General features: G+C 33.6%; 1 protein-coding gene and 1 non-coding gene across 10 annotated transcripts; both read right to left on the bottom strand.

The window, feature by feature from the left end:
- Window positions 1-4,134: 4,134 nt before the first annotated feature.
- LOC107946715 (dof zinc finger protein DOF1.8) lies at window positions 4,135-6,331 on the bottom strand. Of its 9 annotated transcripts, none has more exons than XM_016881181.2 (3): window positions 6,025-6,331; window positions 5,435-5,526; window positions 4,135-5,350 (listed from the first exon to the last, which is right to left on the bottom strand). In XM_016881181.2, the coding sequence occupies exons 1-3, from the start codon at window positions 6,046-6,048 to the stop codon at window positions 4,729-4,731; spliced, it is 738 nt and encodes a 245-aa protein (XP_016736670.1). In that variant the 5' UTR covers window positions 6,049-6,331; the 3' UTR covers window positions 4,135-4,728. The 9 variants fall into 9 exon arrangements, with proteins under 9 accessions (XP_016736670.1, XP_016736678.1, XP_040930448.1 ...); XM_016881189.2 differs by having other exon boundaries at window positions 6,120-6,329; XM_041074514.1 differs by having other exon boundaries at window positions 6,124-6,329.
- Window positions 6,332-11,495: 5,164 nt separating this feature from the next.
- LOC121205904 (small nucleolar RNA R71) lies at window positions 11,496-11,602 on the bottom strand. Its single transcript, XR_005900977.1, has one exon. It is a non-coding gene; the product is annotated as a small nucleolar RNA R71 (small nucleolar RNA).
- Between the last annotated feature and the right edge of the window lie 5,898 nt (window positions 11,603-17,500).

Here is a 17,500-nt window from a genome sequence, read left to right as displayed (position 1 = left end):
GATTGCATATCATTGAAGATTATATTTCCATATGAGTCAAGCTTGTAGATGGACCTTAAATCTTTTCAAGTAATGGGCCATTCTGATCGGGCCAAATTATATTTGTAATTCTGGACTGAACTTGGACTTCGTTTTTTTTGGGGGTTTATTATTTTTGTTTTTGGACTTATTTCTGGGCCCAGGCAAAATTGAGTGTCTACAACTCATATTTATCAACTTTTGCAATTACGCCCTAGTAGGTAAATTAAGCATGCTATCTATAAATTTTTCCATCAATACTCTAACACATGCATCTAATCACTCGGTAAATTATAAAAATTAATCGGAATAATTTTTTCTATCTTGTGGTTTCGTAGCCACTGTTCCGTTTAAACCCTATTTTAGAATGTTACATGGATCAAATCGAGTAAAACTCGGAAGCATATTTGATAATTCAAAAATTATCCTAAGCTCACTAAAGATATTTCATATGCTTATTATCTTGTTAATTTTATGAGAAGATTGATTATAATTGATATAATAAGTTAACAAGTACTGATTCCTTATAAATTGAAAAGAATTGTATAAGTGATATACGGATGAGAGATCACTTATTCTTGTTTATTGAGAAATGTTTCTTGTAAGTGCATTAAATGCAAAATCAAGTGTTTTACTTAGTTATTATCTTAAATTATAGTGAAAAAAAACTTACAAAAGAATTGTTTAAATCTTAAGTACAAAATGGAAAGTCTAATATGATAAACTTTGGAGATTATAAACTTATAATCATTAATTATATGTGTTAGGAAAATAATAAATTATCTCTTTAAGCAAGAGGTACAAACTTGAAAAATCAAAATATATAAATACATCATATATTCTTCAATTTTGGCTTTATTCATCAACAATACTTAGAAGCAGTCGAAACTACTCTTAAGCACTTCTTAAACGCAATTTGAATTTGCTTACAAATATCAACCTTAATTATTTCACGAATCACTTGAGGAATATGAGCTTCACCTTAAAAGAAAATGAACTCAAAATGAATAGGAAATGGTATATATTCTAGCGAAATTATATATACATGGTTAAAAGTTGGAAAGTTGAAATCTGATGTGACATTGCAAAAGCCTCAGCCTGACTATCACCGACTTTGAATATAGCTTCAACCGTTTCACTATATGTGACGTCCCCTACACCATGTAGCTAATTGCAGGTTGCGTGGCATGTTTACACTTTAGGGGAAAAAATTTACAAAAATATTGTATCATTATTTACTACAATTCTTTTTGGTAATAATAATTTTGTTGAAAGATTACATATTTTCCAAATTTGTAATTTGTAATTTTTTAAGCTCTAAATATATAATTATACTAAATCTCAAATAATTAATTATATAAAATATATATTTTTTTCATAAATTTATATTTTAAATTTCAAATTAATATTTTCAAATATATCATACATGATATTATATGTACCACCTGAACAAATTAATTATTTTAACCAAAGAAGAAAATAAGGTAGAGCTGGCATTACTTGTGTAACTATGTCTAAAACAATACCTTGCTAGATACTACATGTAACTATGTCTAGGCTACGTCCTTTGTCAACTCATTTCTTCTATATGTTTAGCATGTGAACAATTATCAAATTTTATTGAATCCATTTAGAGACCCCTCAATAAGATAGCGAATTTATTAATCATATTTAAATACAAAAGTAAAAGCCATCATGACTTACCTATCAGTTCTCCCTAGAAAATCACATGTACGACCGACTTGAGACCATATAAACTTTCTCCACTGCTTAGATTCTGCTGTTACACTTCCAAACACTTAAATTCTACCAAATTCATCAAATACCATTTTATTTTTTTTACCAAATCACTGGAATAACTTTAGATGGATTTACACATTTTCACTTAAACTGACACCAACCTCCAGCATCAATTCTCATATTCACAAATATTTATATGATTTTGTAATTAAATTAAACTACAAAAATATTTTCGGTAATTTAATTTTAATTTAATTCAATAAGAAATGACCCAAAGTATAAAAATAAATTTATAATTGATTACACTCTTTTAATAAAAGTAAATTATTTTAAATTCATACATCACAAATAAAATTGCTCGTATAATACCAACTTATAAAATGAATTTTGGAATAAACACCTAGTGCGGTAGCGCCAATAGATCACCATTAGAGCTTAAGGAAGCTTTAAAATATTAATGAATTCTAATCATCACCGACACTCTAGCAGGCTGATTTGGAATGGTTGAAAACCTTGCCTCGTCCCATTGACAATCTCAGGACAGCAAAAAAAAAAAAATCCCCAATGGAAAATAATAGTAATAATTGAAATTGAAATATGGACTATAATCACTGACAAGAGACTTTATTTAACCCGCAAACCGGTTTAAAACTGATGCATAGTTATATTTAGAAAATAAACAAAATATGCACTGATTTTGAATTCTTTTGTGAAGTTAAAAGAATTTTATTATTGAATAAATTTTATTATAAAAAAACTAATTACTAATAATTTTAAAAAATTATATCTTATTAACTATATCGACAATTCTAATCAAAATATAATATGTAAGCTAAAGTGCCCATAAAACCTTGAATACCTATAAAATTTTGAGCGCTGAAACTCGAATTCACCATTTTGAAAATATAATGTAATATAACGTTTGATAGGCAAGAAAGAAAGAGACCTCCATGATGAGGGGATGGTGAACCTCAATTCACGGCTTTGAAAAAACCTTGTTTACTTAGTGGTGAACATCTTGGGAAAATATTACATTAAATAACTACCATTGTCTTTGAGGAACTAACGCTACATGTATTGATATATCTTTTATATGTCATAATAAGTTATTCGATCATTTAATTTTATAAAAAAAGTTATTTTTAATTTTTAATTTAATTATTTGTCTCTTTTAATTTTTAAATTTGTATTATTTGTCAAATCATCTCAAAATAATTAAAAAATTAAATTTTATTAACTTTGTTGATGGGACATACTTATAAATTATAACATATTACATTAATAATTAATTAATTATTTTAATAACCAAAAAATATTAAAAAAATTTTATTATGATTTTTATACTTTTTAATGATTTTAATATTTTTAAATATTTTTTGTATTTTTTAAATTTTTAAAATTAAAAATTATTTAATTGTTGACATGTCATCCAAATGATAACCCACATGTACGTCACATTAGCAAAATTAATAAACATTAATCTTTCAAATAAAAATAAAAGTTAAAAAGCTGAAAATTAAATAAATTATTAAAAATTATTATAAAATTAAAGAGTCAAATAGGTGATTATGCCTTTGAACAATGGCATCCCCTCCCTATAATGGCAAACTATCCCCTAAAATAAAAAAAAAATCAATTTAAATATTTTTATAATTTATAAAATTTTAAATTAATAATAAAATTACACTTTTAATACCAAAATGATAAAATTCTATATAATCCTTAAAAAATATAAAATATAAAGTATTAAAATAATTATATTTTTCATCATAAATATAATTTAATTCTTAACCCTAAAAAAATTTTCTAATCTCGGCCCTATTCGCGTGGCTATCTCTAAATGATTTTGCGAGGATGGTGGAAATTATTCTTAAGCACCGCTCCCAAGGAGAATGTTTGTGGGCCCTCTCCACTACATGGAAATGCACCTAGTCAAAGCTGCTAAGAGCTTCTTTGTCTTCGAATTCACATGTGTATTAGGGTTTACTGGTTTACGAATATAACTTCATGGACATGAAGTACTTTGCTATACAAGAAAAAACAAATGCATCTAAACACATGTAGCCTAACTAGATCAAGAATCAATATTAATGACCCTAACACTTCTGTTCATTTAAAATAAAAAAGAAAAAGGTATGTGCTAAGGCTGCATTAGAAAGTGGAAAAGCATGGGCAGGGATGGGGTCAGACCTAACATAAGTAATTCATTTTTTCTGGGTTATTCCTTCTCAAAATAGTACACTTGCTAATGAAGGATTGCTTTTTAAGGCTGGGGAGGAGTTGGAAGAATCTCTCAAAACCCAGAAGTTGCTGATAGGACCCGACATTTTATGACCTGTTTGTCAAGCCAAAAAGAGAGAAAGAGAAACAAAAAAGTAATGCTGCAGAGGACTGACGCCCATCTTTCCAACTCACTCAACCTCAACCAAAATACTAATACACAATCCATGTTTATAACTAACTACACCAATCACAATTTCTTAATTCAACCAAAGTCATTATCTGCTCATCAAACTGCTAATTACATTGTTTTTCGGCTACCTAACAACATGGCACACAGTATTAGAAGATCAACAACCAGGGTGTAACCAAAATCATAGTGCAATCCAATCCCAAGCAGCAGCAAGTAGCCAAGAACTTTTAGTTCCTCTCGTCTTTTCGATTGCCTGGTGCCTAGTCGCATAGTTTACTGCTCTTTTTATATTTATGCACACACACACCACTTGATGTCAACCTTTTGAAGCCATCCTAAAAGAAGCTTCAAACACCCACACTGATCAAAGAGTAGAGAAAGGTACTACTACAGTACAACAATACAAGTAAAAAGGGTATCAAACGAGCTCGTAAAAAGCTAACCATTTCCCCAAAAGTACCTGCTGTTAGTAATCAAACTAGTCACCGATTATGTAAGAAGGAAAGCATGAAGTCTACCTTCGTCCTGTTAAACCATGTTACTTTTGGCTGTTCCTATCACCAATGTCCTCCCCCCAACATCCCACTCCAGTAACCGGTAGATTCTCCCTGTCCTCTATTCTGCTCCAATTCGTTAGCATTGCTCGGAACCTGCTTTAATTCCTCCATAGGAAAGAAAAGCCTTGCACCACTTTCCTCGACCCCTTTAAGATTCCCGAAGCCAGTTTCCAGTCCATCAAGGGAAAAATTCAGAGTCGGTTTGAAGTCTTGCATTGGAAACCCACTTGAGTATACCGTATTAGAATCAGAAACCGACATCGACATGAACGAACTCAAGCCTCTTGAACTAATACCAGTCTTCAAGAGCTCCATAGCATTGAGATGAGTTGAAGAGGAGGTAGAGTTCTGATGGTTGCTTTTGTGGCTATAGGGCACCTCAACGAACTTTGGCAAGCTATTATAGTCCTCAGTTGGTGGTGGGTAAGCTAGGTTAAGGTCTTGACCTTCATGGATTTTAGGGTTTTGAGGAGTAGGTGGGGTTGTTAGATCACCAAGCTTTTTAGATGAAGCTGCTGCTGGTGGTGGTGGTGGTGGTGGTGGTGATGATAAAGCCCTCTTGTTCTTCCTTGAACCACCTCCAACAGGAACATTCCTGAGGGAACCACCTTCAGTCCAATACCTTCGACAAGTTTTGCAGAAATATCTTGGCTGAGAAAGACTGTAGTTATTATAATAACAAAACTTGGTGTTGGTTGAATTGCACCTGGGACAGTTCAAAGCTTGATCGTTTTGAGGTCTAGTCCTTCTCTCCACCATACCTCTTGAAGCTTCCATGGGCTTAACTACCTCAATTCCCTGAAATTTTTAAAAAGACAAAAATAAACAAAAGAAAGGGGAAAAAGCCATGACTTCATGATCAAAGAAAGGTGTTTTGTTTCACAAAGTAAATAGATTTAAAAAAAAAAGAGAGATGAAATAAGAAACAAAACAAGACGGAGAAAAGCAAAGGACGCTGCTTTGTAGTCGAAAGATTATACAACCAATAAAAACAAATAAAAATAGTATTTTTTTTATCAGATGGTGGAAAAAGAATGAAAAAGAAAAGTGCAGTACTTTCCCAAAGGAAAAAAAAAATGAAAGATCTTAAACGACAGCAACATAAATTCAACCATTAGTGGTGGCTGAACAACATCATCTCATAGCAAAAAAATGCGAAACCTTAAAGCAAGTAATCAACGAAAAAGAAGCCTCAAAACTCAAAGGTATTAGCTTTTAAAAACTCAACCCAGGAAAAAGAAAATCATGATTTCATGTGAAGAAAAATAAAAAAAGAAAAAGGAGACCCTTATATACCTGCGGCCTCTGAGCAGTATCCATGGATAAAAGAGTGAGAAAAAGGTGGAAAAAGAAAGGGAAAAGCTATGAAGTATTCAAAGAGATGAAATTACCTACTTCGCTAGGGAAAAGCTGGTCTTAAAAGCCAAAAAAACTGAAACACAGAGAAATTTGTGGTGAGGTTCCATGTGCTGGCCTACTACTAATATGATATGAAAGAGAGAGAAAGAGAGCGCACTTGAAACAGGGACACATTTGTCAGCTGCTGTTATTTCATTATCATTAGAAAAGAGGAAAAAAAATGGTATTATAACATTATACAAATGGGAAATTCGTGTACATTGCTTGCATACATGGGTTTTTTGGTTTTCTGAATAAAAAGGATTCTTAAATACTTGCAGTAGTCAATTACTTATCAATCTCGTTCTTTGTTGGGATGTGTTAGTGCGTTTACGCTGTAGACTTTAGTTGGTTCTTTTCTGACCAGAGAGAATGAAACTTGAAGAGTGAGATTCCTCTCAGCGTTGAAAAATCTGGAACGAACCTGTCGGTTGGATTAGTTTAAAATTGTTCTTTAAAATATTTTCAAATTATACAACATTATATTGTTGGATTTTTTATATGAAAATGGTAGATTTTATTTAGTTACTTATCGAAATAGTGTTAGGGATATTTTATTCTACTAAAAATATAATTTTATCATTTTAATAGTTTATATTTTTATAATTTTTAAATGATTAAATTAATTTTTTATCATTTATTAGGGATAAAAGTGTAATTTTATCGTTATTAATTTAAAATTTTATAAATTATAAAAAGCGTAAATGAAAAAAATCATTTCAGGAGAGTCCAGGGCCCCTGTCAGCCCCCTCTTGGCTCTATCGCTGGGGATATCATAACATTCATAGTTATGATTTTGAAAAGGAAAAAAAAATTAAGTAAATTATATCAACAGTTACTCAACTTTCAAAAAATAACAAATTAGTCAACCGTACCATTTTCCGTTACATCTTGACCTGTTATTTAACCAGCTACGTGACCATCCTAGCTGTTGTTTAAAGGGCTAGTTGGACAGTACAAGCAGGAGACTAGAAAGAAGAAGAAGAGTGATAAGTGATAAGTGATAAGTGATAAAAGTAATATATTTTAATCTCATTCTTAAAGTATTTTTGGATGATTATTTATTCAAATTAGTGAATTTTATGCTGCTAATCATTTCAATTCATGTTTCTATACTTAGGAGAGCATTTGGGAGTAAAATGAGCGAAAAGCAATCTAAAATCGGACAAATAAAGTAGATTTCAGGAGCCACACGAGCTGGACACGCGGCCATGTGCCAGATCATGTCGATTTCGCAAGTTGCATTCTAAACACGCAGAAAAACATAATTTTTAGGCTTTTCGGGCATTCTAAAGTTTATAAATACCAAATAGAATAAGAGAATAGGGAGCCATCAAAGAGTATTGAAGAAAACAACTTGAAGAACACCATTAAAATCAACTTTGAAGCAGATTTCCATCATGATTGAAGATTTCTTTTTAATTTCTTTGAAGTTCTTTATGATTTTCTTTATCTTTTGTGGTTATATTGATTTTGAGATGTTTTTATTTACAATTATGAACTAATTCTCTAGATACCTAGGGAAGATAAACTTTATGGTGAATTCTATTATTTGATTTCTTTTTATACGTGATAAATACTTAATTCTTGTTCTTAGTTATGTGTGTTTATCTCTTGTTTTAATATTTTTCGAATATTATTTCATGTTTAATGTGCTTAAATTAGAGGAGGAAAAGTCCCTGTTTAAGAGTAGATCTAGCATAATTAAATGGAGTTGCATGCAATCTTAGAAATATGACGACATAAATCTACCGGATTAGAGTCAAATCTAATAGGGAATCAATAGATCAAATTAATGCGATAATAGGGGTTTTAATTAGAAAGAAATTCCAATTAATCAACCTAGAGTCAATTGCTCTTACTCTTAAAAGAGGTATTAGCTTAATTTAGGGATTTTTACGAATCAAGATACAAAGTGAATAAATCGTTTAATTCATATTCATAATGATAGATGAAGTCTAGGTGGATTCTTTCCTAGGTATTGTTTAGCTTCTTGGTTATTATTAAATTATTTTCCTGATTTATTCTCTGTTGAGTTCTTTAGTTAATTAATTTAGTATATTTTAGCTTAAACCGATCACTCCAATTCTTCAGTTAAATAATAGGAAAACGGTAATTACTAGTACTTTTAGTTCTCGTGGATACGATATCTCTACTCACCGTAGCTATACTATTTATCGATTGGTGTGCTTGCCTTTGTCGTATTTTTAATTAGTTTCGTGACTATCAATTTTTTTGGCGCCATTGTTGGGGACTGAAATATTAGGAAAACTTTATTTCTATTAATTTAGCCATTTTTATTTTATTTTGTTTTAATATTTTTGTTTTAATTTAATTTTTACATTTTAATTTTTCTTTTGTTTGCTTCTAGCAGGTTCTTTTGGTTTATGACTAGAGGAAACCCATCGGGACCATTACTTTTTGACAATAAGGTTGGAAGTACTGCTAGCAGAAATCATAAAGAGGCTAGAAAAGCAAGACAATGTGAATATAATATAGTAGACGAACAAGAGGAAAACAATATTATTGAGGAGATGGGTGACAATCAAAATATTCAACTGCCTCCTGTAGATCCTGTTCATCGTACTATGTATATTATATGTAACAACCCGATTTTAGCTAAATCGAAATAGTTGTTTTGAAACCACAAATCCGATGTTAAAAAATTATTTTAATATTATTTTTGGCGTTTACAGCATGTGATTTGATATTTGTAAAAATTTTGTGAGCTAATTTTATCGTTTTGATTGCTCAATTTGAGAAAAAGGACTAAATCGCGTAAAATGAAAAAGTACCGTTCTATTAGCTAAAGGTGTTAAACAACTATAGAACCTTAAATTTTAAGTCCTTATGAGGTAAATAGTCCAATTGTGAGTTAGTGGATGATATTTGGTTTGGCATTTGTGTAAATATGAATTATTTTTAATGGTAAAGTAGTAAAAAGACAAATAAAGGTTAATAAAATAAAAAAAATGAAATTTGTTACCATCTTTCTCACTTGGAACCAAAATTGGAGAAGAAGAAACCCAAGGAATCAAGTTTTCCATTAGGTCACTTTGAATCGTTGATTAAGGTACGGTTTTAGCTCGGTTTTTGATGATTTCTATGTTTTTGTAACCGTTACAGCTCAATCTAGTTAGCCCGCACCTTTAATTTTGAAACCGTTTAAGATTTTGAGAGTTTCCATTGTTGAATCCATGTGTTCTTTGATGTTTAATGTTGAAATATGAAAGCTTGATGATAGTTTTACATGTTTTGTTAAGTGATTTTTTGACAAAAATATCAAAAAGGGATTAAATTGTGAAATATGCAAATTGAGTGGTTGAAATGTGAAATAAATGAAATTTTTGGGCCGCTAAGGGCACTATGGTAAATCGGCCAAGCTTGGGCTTATTGAAATTATGTGAATTTTGTGTATTTATTAAATAGAGACTAAATTGTAAAAATGTGAAAATTTAAGGGCTAATATGCAAATATGCTTAAGTGTGTGTTATTGACTAAATTGAAAGAACATGTGATTGAATAATTTAATTTTTAATATATATAGCTCAAGAAAAAAAGAATTCGAATTGAGATCGGGGGAAAAGTAAGGTTATCGAGTAGTCGACTCGATCCGTCAATTCCAAATACGAGTTAAGTTCGTATGCAATGAGCTTATTTATAATTGTATTTTATATGCTTTGATATAGCATGAATTGTAATTATGTGATTACGAACAAGTTCAGGAATGATTCGACAGTAATTCGGAATTACTCAAGGAAAGCCGATTGGTCCATATCAAAAGCCGGATTCATCATCAAGACTGAAGATCTCCCTTCAATTTTCATTCAGGGGTTTTGTGTTTTCTTTATGTTTTGTATTCATTATTCTTCTGAGATGTTTTCTTCTATAATTATGAACTAAACCCCCTAAATACCTAAGGGGAATGAAACCTAAGACGGATCTTGTTATCTGAATTGTATGATAAATATTTGACTTGTTCTTAATTATGTGTTATTAATTCTTGTTTTAATATTCCAGGATATTGATTCGAGTTAATGCTCTTATTCAGAGGAGGAATAGACCCTGTCTAAGAGTAAATTTGCCATAATTAAGCGGAGTTGATTGCACACCTAGAGATAGGGTGATAAGATTTAGCCGGATTAGGGTGAAACCTAATAAGGGGATCCATAGATCGAGTTAAAGCAACACTAGGGCGTTAATTAGAAAGAGATTTCAATTAATCAACCTAGGGTTAGACGTTATTAGTCTCGAGAGAGATAATAATATAACTTAGGGATTTCTACGGATCAAGTCAAATGAATAAATCGTCTGATTCAGAGTCAAATAACAAGTGAAGTCTAGGTGGATTTTTCCTTGGGTATTGTCTTAATTAATCGAGTTTTCCCAAAAGCTTTTTTCCAATTTTCTCTCTGTGCACTCTCAGTTTAGTTAATTAGTTTAGATAAACAAATCTCTTAATTTTTAGGCTAGATAATAAATAGAAAGTAATTACTAGTACTCTTGGTTCCTTTGGGTTCGACAATCCCGTCTTGCTAAAGCTATACTACTGTTCGATAGGTACGCTTGCCTTCATCGTGAAAATAGTTAGTTTCAAGAACAATTAATTATAAATTTTTAAAACCTGTCGCGAATATCACGTATCAAGTTTTTGGCACTATTGCCGGGGAACTAGGATATTAGGAACACTCGATTTTTATTACTTTATCCATTTTACTTTTATTACTATTTAAATTTTTATTCTCTTTTCTAATTCTTCATTTATTTTCTTCTAACAGGCTTTTTCTAGTTTATGATCAGAAGAAACCCGTCAAGACCATTACTGTTTGATAGTGAGATTGATCGCACAGTTTGCAGAAACTAAAGAGAAATAAGGCAAAGCTTAAGTACACAGAGGAAGAGGAAGAGCAAGAGGACGATATTTCAATCACAGCCGAGGAGATGGCTGAAAACCAAGAAAATTTGCTACCTCCTACGATTGCTGCTAATCAAAATCCTACTCCACGTACTATGTATGATTATGCTAAACCTTCTTTAACAGGAACTAAATCGAGCATAGTGAAGCCTGCTGTTGCTGCAAATAATTTTGAACTGAAACCTCACACCATTAAAATGATCCAACAGTTTGTTCAGTTTGATGGTTTGTAGGACAAGGATCCCAACGCTCACTTGGCAAATTTCTTAGAGTTTTGCGACACTTTTAAAATCAATGGCGTTTCTGATAATGTCATTCACCTTCGGTTGTTTCCCTTTTCGTTGAGAAATAGGGCTAAATAATAGTTGAACTCGTTACCACGAGGGTCAATCACTACTTGGGAACAAATGACCGAAAAGTTTTTATTAAATATTTTCCACCGACTAAAACAACCAAATTACGTAATGATATCTCTTCTTTTGTGCAAATGAATTTAGAAATACTCTACGATGCATGGGAGAGATACAAGGACCTGTTGAGGAGGTGCCCTCACCATGGGTTACCACTCTGGCTACAGGTTCAAACGTTTCACAATGGTCTGAATCCTTCGACTCGACAGATGATCGACGCAGCCGCTGGCGAAACTATCAATAATAAGACACCTGAAGATGCTTATAAATTTATAGAAGAGATGTCACTGAATAATTATCAGTGGCAAGTCAAGAGGACAAAACTAACGAAAACAGCCAGCATTTTTAACGTCAATTCGGTCACCATGCTCTCTAATTAGGTAGAACGTTTGAACAGAAAGATTGACGGTTTTCTTGGTTCTTCCCAGGTTTACCCAATAATGCAGTGCGAATCAAGTAGAGGTGGATCAAGCAATTCAGATTACCCATTCTATGGCCACAACATGAAGAACGAGCAGTTAAATTAAGTGGGTAATAATTCTCGATCTCAAAATAATCCTTATAGTAATACTTACAATGCAGGTTAGAGGAACCACCCAAATTTCTCATGGGGAGGCCAAGGGAATCAGCGACCACCACCACTTCTAGGCTTCCAACAACCACCCTACCAACAAGAGAAAAAGCCGAACCTTGAGGAGATGCTAACAAAATTCATCTCAGTGTCAGAAACTCGTTTCCAGAATACCGAGACAGCATTTAAAAATCAACAATCGTCGATCCAAGGGCTCGAAACTCAGATCGGTCAGCTCATTAAATTGATATCTGAATGACCACAAGGTAGCCTACCGAGTAACACTGAATCTAACCCAAGGAAGCAAATCAATACAATTACCATTCAAGATGAGGAAGGGTTAGTTGCACCTGAACTAGAACAAAGGAAAAAAATTGTGGTAAGTAAAGGTAAGGGTGAGGTGGACCACAATGACCAGAAACCAGTGAGTAAAGAGTACAAACCTCGTGTGCCATACCCAAACGCGACAAGGAAAGACCGCACAGAAGAACTATTCGATAAATTCCTTAAATTATTAAAGAAGTTACATATTAAATTACTATTTATTAAAGCTCTTTTGCAGATGCCAAACGCAGTCAAATACTTAAAGGAGCTTTTAACAAATAAGTGGAAGTTGGATGAGGCGTCGCATGTGGAACTAAATGCGGTTTGTTCAGCCATACTACAGAATAAGCTAACCAACAAATTAAAAGATCTAGGGAGTTTTACAATTCCCTATTTAATTGGTAGCCTAGAGGTTAATAATGCTTTGGCTGATTTAGGGGCTAGTATCAATGTCATGCCTTACAAAATGTTTAAACAACTAGATCTTGGGAAACCCAAAAAAACTAGGATGAGTTTCAATTAGCCGATAAAACAATTAGCTTTCCTGAGGGGATTATTGAAGATGTACTTGTTAAAATTGACAAATTTATATTCCCAGTTGATTTCGTTGTTCTAGACATAGAAGAGGATAGTAACGTTCCTTTAATTTTAGGGAGGCCTTTTTTAGCAACCGTTAGAACAATAATTGATGTTGGCACAGGTGAACTCACACTTCGTGTGGGAGACGAAACAATGACCCTTCAAGCTCGTAATTCGAGTAACACATCGAAAATTGAAGGTGGTTGTATAGATCATTTTACTAAAACTAACTATGTGGTGCAACCTACTTTACAGGAAATAAGTTTGAAGAACCTACACAAGCCATGTTTAAGCAATAGCAAAGGACCTATCTATGAAGAACGAAGGCTACAAATCGAGGAATTAGATGAATGGCGGACATAGAAACTGAGAACACCCGATAAACTGAAACCAAGCCAGGACGAGCTCAATACATCACCAAATCAACTTAAGGTTGGAGACAAAGTACTACTAGATGCAGCAGATCCTCGCATTACCACTTTTGAACCTAATGAAGAAATTCTTCTCACGGTACTCAGTATTTTCCCATATGGTACAATCGAGGTAATTCACCCCAAATTTAGAACTTTTAAGGTAAATAATACTTGTCTTAAACCTTATATTGATAAAGTTGATAGTAGAGATGAGGAGTACAAACTCCTCGAGCCACCATGATCACACACTAGGGAGGTAAGTCAAGCTTAGACTATAAATAAGCATTTCTCAGGAGGCAACCCGACCACTAACAGTAATGATTTATTTAAATTCTAGTTTTTCACATCTAACCTACTAATTGAGTCTTGAAACACAGGGTTTTCCCATCCACATGGCCAGGCACACGGGCGTACCTTAGTCCGTGCTGATACCACAGAAGGAGACATGGCCGTTCGATACTGCCGTATAAAAACAAGGCAAAAATTTTTCCCCAACACGGGATGCGATAAGTTACCACGGCTGTGTGATAAGGCCGTGGGCGAAACTGCCAAACCAACACGGGCATGCGACACGCCCGTGTTTTGAAACCATGGGCAAACCTGTCAATTTAGCACCGCCGTTCGACACGCCCGTGCCAAGCCCCCGTGGTCGAAACTGTCAAACTAACACGGGCATGGGCTATCATACACGGGTGTGGGAGAAGCGAACGAAGCAAGACACGGCCGTGCGACACGGCATTGCGACACGGCTGTTCGACACGGCCGTGTGCACCCACGATGCCTATTTCTTATGGAGCATGGCGAATGGGCACATCCTCGACTTCGCCTACTTCATCGCCCTCACCATCCGCCATCAGACGAAGCGACATCGGAGGGGTGTCATCTCTATTGGGCCCTATGTGACTCGATTGGCACAACATTTCCGACTCCTCAACATAGCGACACAATCCTCCTCCCTCACTCACATCAGCCAGATGTCCCCACAAGGCATCTTGAGCATGCTAAACATGAGGATGATCAAGAAAATATGTGGCACCTACCCTCCTCAGTACTGCCTCGTCTAGTCCACTTAGGAGGAGGACCTAGAGGATATTACTGATGATGTCCCTCCACATCATGAGGACCCACCGTCTTAGCCACCACCCATCCATCGTCCAGTTCATGCGGCGGCTTCATACTCTGGCATCTCTGAGCACCTTACTCGATTTGAGCAGCAGTGTTTTCAGCGTTTTGATCACATTGATGCTACACTTCACTAGATTTGTTAGCACCTTTTCATTTCATCGCCACTACCACCTCGCGAACCATCCGACGATGACGATGTTTAAATACTTTTTATTTATTATTTTTATTTTCACTTTTATCTTTATTTATCTTCTTTAAGTATTTTTATTTTTATTTTCCTTTAATATTAGTTTAATATTAGTTTTTACGATTTTTTATTTTTGGCTATTTCATTACAAGTAATTATCTTTCCTTATATTTCCTAAAGAGTTCCTAATTCTATCACAGTTATAAAGAGCTCCAAAGCTCATCATCGCATAGGAACTAAAAACTGCACTGGCAAAGGTTCTTCACGACTGCCATGTCCTACTCGACCATGACTATAGCCACCACTAGGTATAATATTCTTTTGGCGCAGGACTTATGGACTAATGAGCCTCTACCACCACTAGAGTATCCTCCTCCACTCTCATCATTGCCTTGGCTGATTATTCTCCATAACTCCAATTTAAGGAGTTCATTCATCATTCAGAAAGTTTCACCCCTCTCCCTATCTTACGATTATTTATCTATATTTTTCACTATATCTATCTTTGTACATTGAGGGCAATGTACATCTTAAGTGTGAGGGGTCTCTTATATCATCATTAGAAATCCCTGAATTTTGTCTTATTCTCACGTGAATCACTCATATCACTATTAGAATAAATTTTAATTAATTTATGATTTTTATTGATATGTCTTGAATTAAAACATAGGCATTTATGCATTGATTGTTTAAACTTTAAAACATTAGGGAATCAAGCAAGATAAGTTGATTTTTGAAAAATTAAAAAACTTTTAGTTTAGGTATTATCTTGAGTTGAAATTCACAAGTTTAAACATCAAAAAGCCATAATTTTTTGTGAGATCTTGAACCTTTAGAGCATATTTTATTTCTTTTATGCTCACTTTTATTATGAGTGTGTCAGTATTGATTTGTTATTCTAGAGCTTGCTTGATTATGTATGTCAAAACCACACCATTTGATTTGATATGTCAAGATGATAAAGGCACTTAGATTTAACCCACTCACTCCATAAAAGCCTACCTTCATAATTAACCCTTAGTGAACCCCTTTGAGCCTAACAAGCCATTAATTGATTTACCCTCAATATTAACCCATAACCCATTATTGTTGAAATCCCCTAATTTGATCCCTATTTTTGTCGAGATTTGATTTGAACTAATTGCTTAGCTATGTTTTGTTCTTCTATGTATTTGACTCGTTCTTAAAAAAAAAGATTACTGCAATACATATTAGTAGTAATTCGTCGTTTTTAAGCTTGAGTGTTAATTCCATTTTCTGAAAAGAAGCTCAATTATATTCAACTAATGACTAGTTATTTTTCTAGCTAGGCAATTTTTCAATTCAATCTCGATTCTAACCTTTTCCTTCAGCTTGTGACCACACCCCCAAACCAAAGCCACGTTACAACCCTCTAAAGACCTTTTTGATTAATGTATCAGCTCAATATATGGTGGTAGAGATTTGATTTTCAAGCAAGCCTATGGCAATAACTTTTCATATTGACTAATGAGTGCTTTAATTAATGTCCTTAAACACCTAGAGTGATTTGAGTGAATCTTTAGTGAGGATGTTAAACTCTGTGATATTTTGATCAAAGGTAATCACTTAGATAAGGGGAGACACCTATGTTTTCGTGATAAAATGATCAACTTGGAATGTTTGAAACTTTGATGTACTTTTAGTTGAATTTTTAATGTATGAATACTTATGGATTATTTTGAGATATTATTGATAGGGATTATAAATTGAGAAGAATTTATTTTGATTGTGAGTTGAGGATTTTTCTTGAGGACAAGCAAACGCTTAAGTGTGGGGGTATTTGATAAACCATAATTTATACATATTTTTATCCCATGCTTAACACATTTATGGATGATTTCTCCTTAGATTTGGTGAATTCAATGCTCTTAATTCTTTAATTTCATGTTTTATACTTAGGTGGGTATAGGAGAGTAAAAAGAGCGAGAAACGGGCCGAAAACGGAGAAAATGGACCCACATGGAAAATCAACACAGCCTGGACTTCCTCACATGGGCATGTCACACGGCCGTGTTTCTTTGGTAGGATCGACGCGTAACCTACACGGGTAGACTACACCCCCGTACCTATTCAACAGCCTTGACCATGAGCTAGAGTAATCGCACACGGGCGTGTCCCTGTTGAGCCCAAGTATAACCCTATTCAGAAAAAGCTAATTTTGAGGGCTCTTAGGCATTCTAAAGCCTATTTAAACACCTGATGAGGCACTTAAGAATCGAGACGTAGAGTAGGAAGCAAGGAATTACTTAAGAAAAGCCGATTTGTCCATCTCAGAAGCTGAATTCATCATCAAGACTGAAGTTCTCCCTTCAATTTCCATTCAGGGGTTTTGTGTTTTCTTTATGTTTTGTATTTACTATTCTTCTGAGATGTTTTCTTCTATAATTATGAACTAAACCCCCTAAATACCTAAAGGGAATGAAACCTAAGACGGATCTTGTTATCTGAATTGTATGATAAATATTTTACTTATTCTTAATTCTTGTTTTAATATTCCAGGATATTGATTCGAGTTAATGCTCTTATTCAGAGGAGGAATAGACCCTGTCTAAGAGTAAATTTGTCATAATTAAGTGGAGTTGATTGCACGCCTAGAGATAAGGTGACAAAATTTTACCGAATTAGGGTGAAACCTAATAAGGGGATCCATAGATCGAGTTAATGCAACACTAGGGCATTAATTAGAAAGAGATTTCAATTAATCAGCCTAGGGTTAGACGTTATTAGTCTCGAGAGAGATAATAATATAACTTAGAGATTTCTACAGATCAAGTCTAATGAATAATCGTCTGATTCAGAGTCAAATAACAAGTGAAGTTTAGGTGGATT

This window comes from Gossypium hirsutum, chromosome A08 (assembly GCF_007990345.1).
Source record: "Gossypium hirsutum isolate 1008001.06 chromosome A08, Gossypium_hirsutum_v2.1, whole genome shotgun sequence".
Lineage (NCBI taxonomy): Eukaryota > Viridiplantae > Streptophyta > Magnoliopsida > Malvales > Malvaceae > Gossypium > Gossypium hirsutum.
This window is presented reverse-complemented; position numbering and strand designations above follow the sequence as displayed.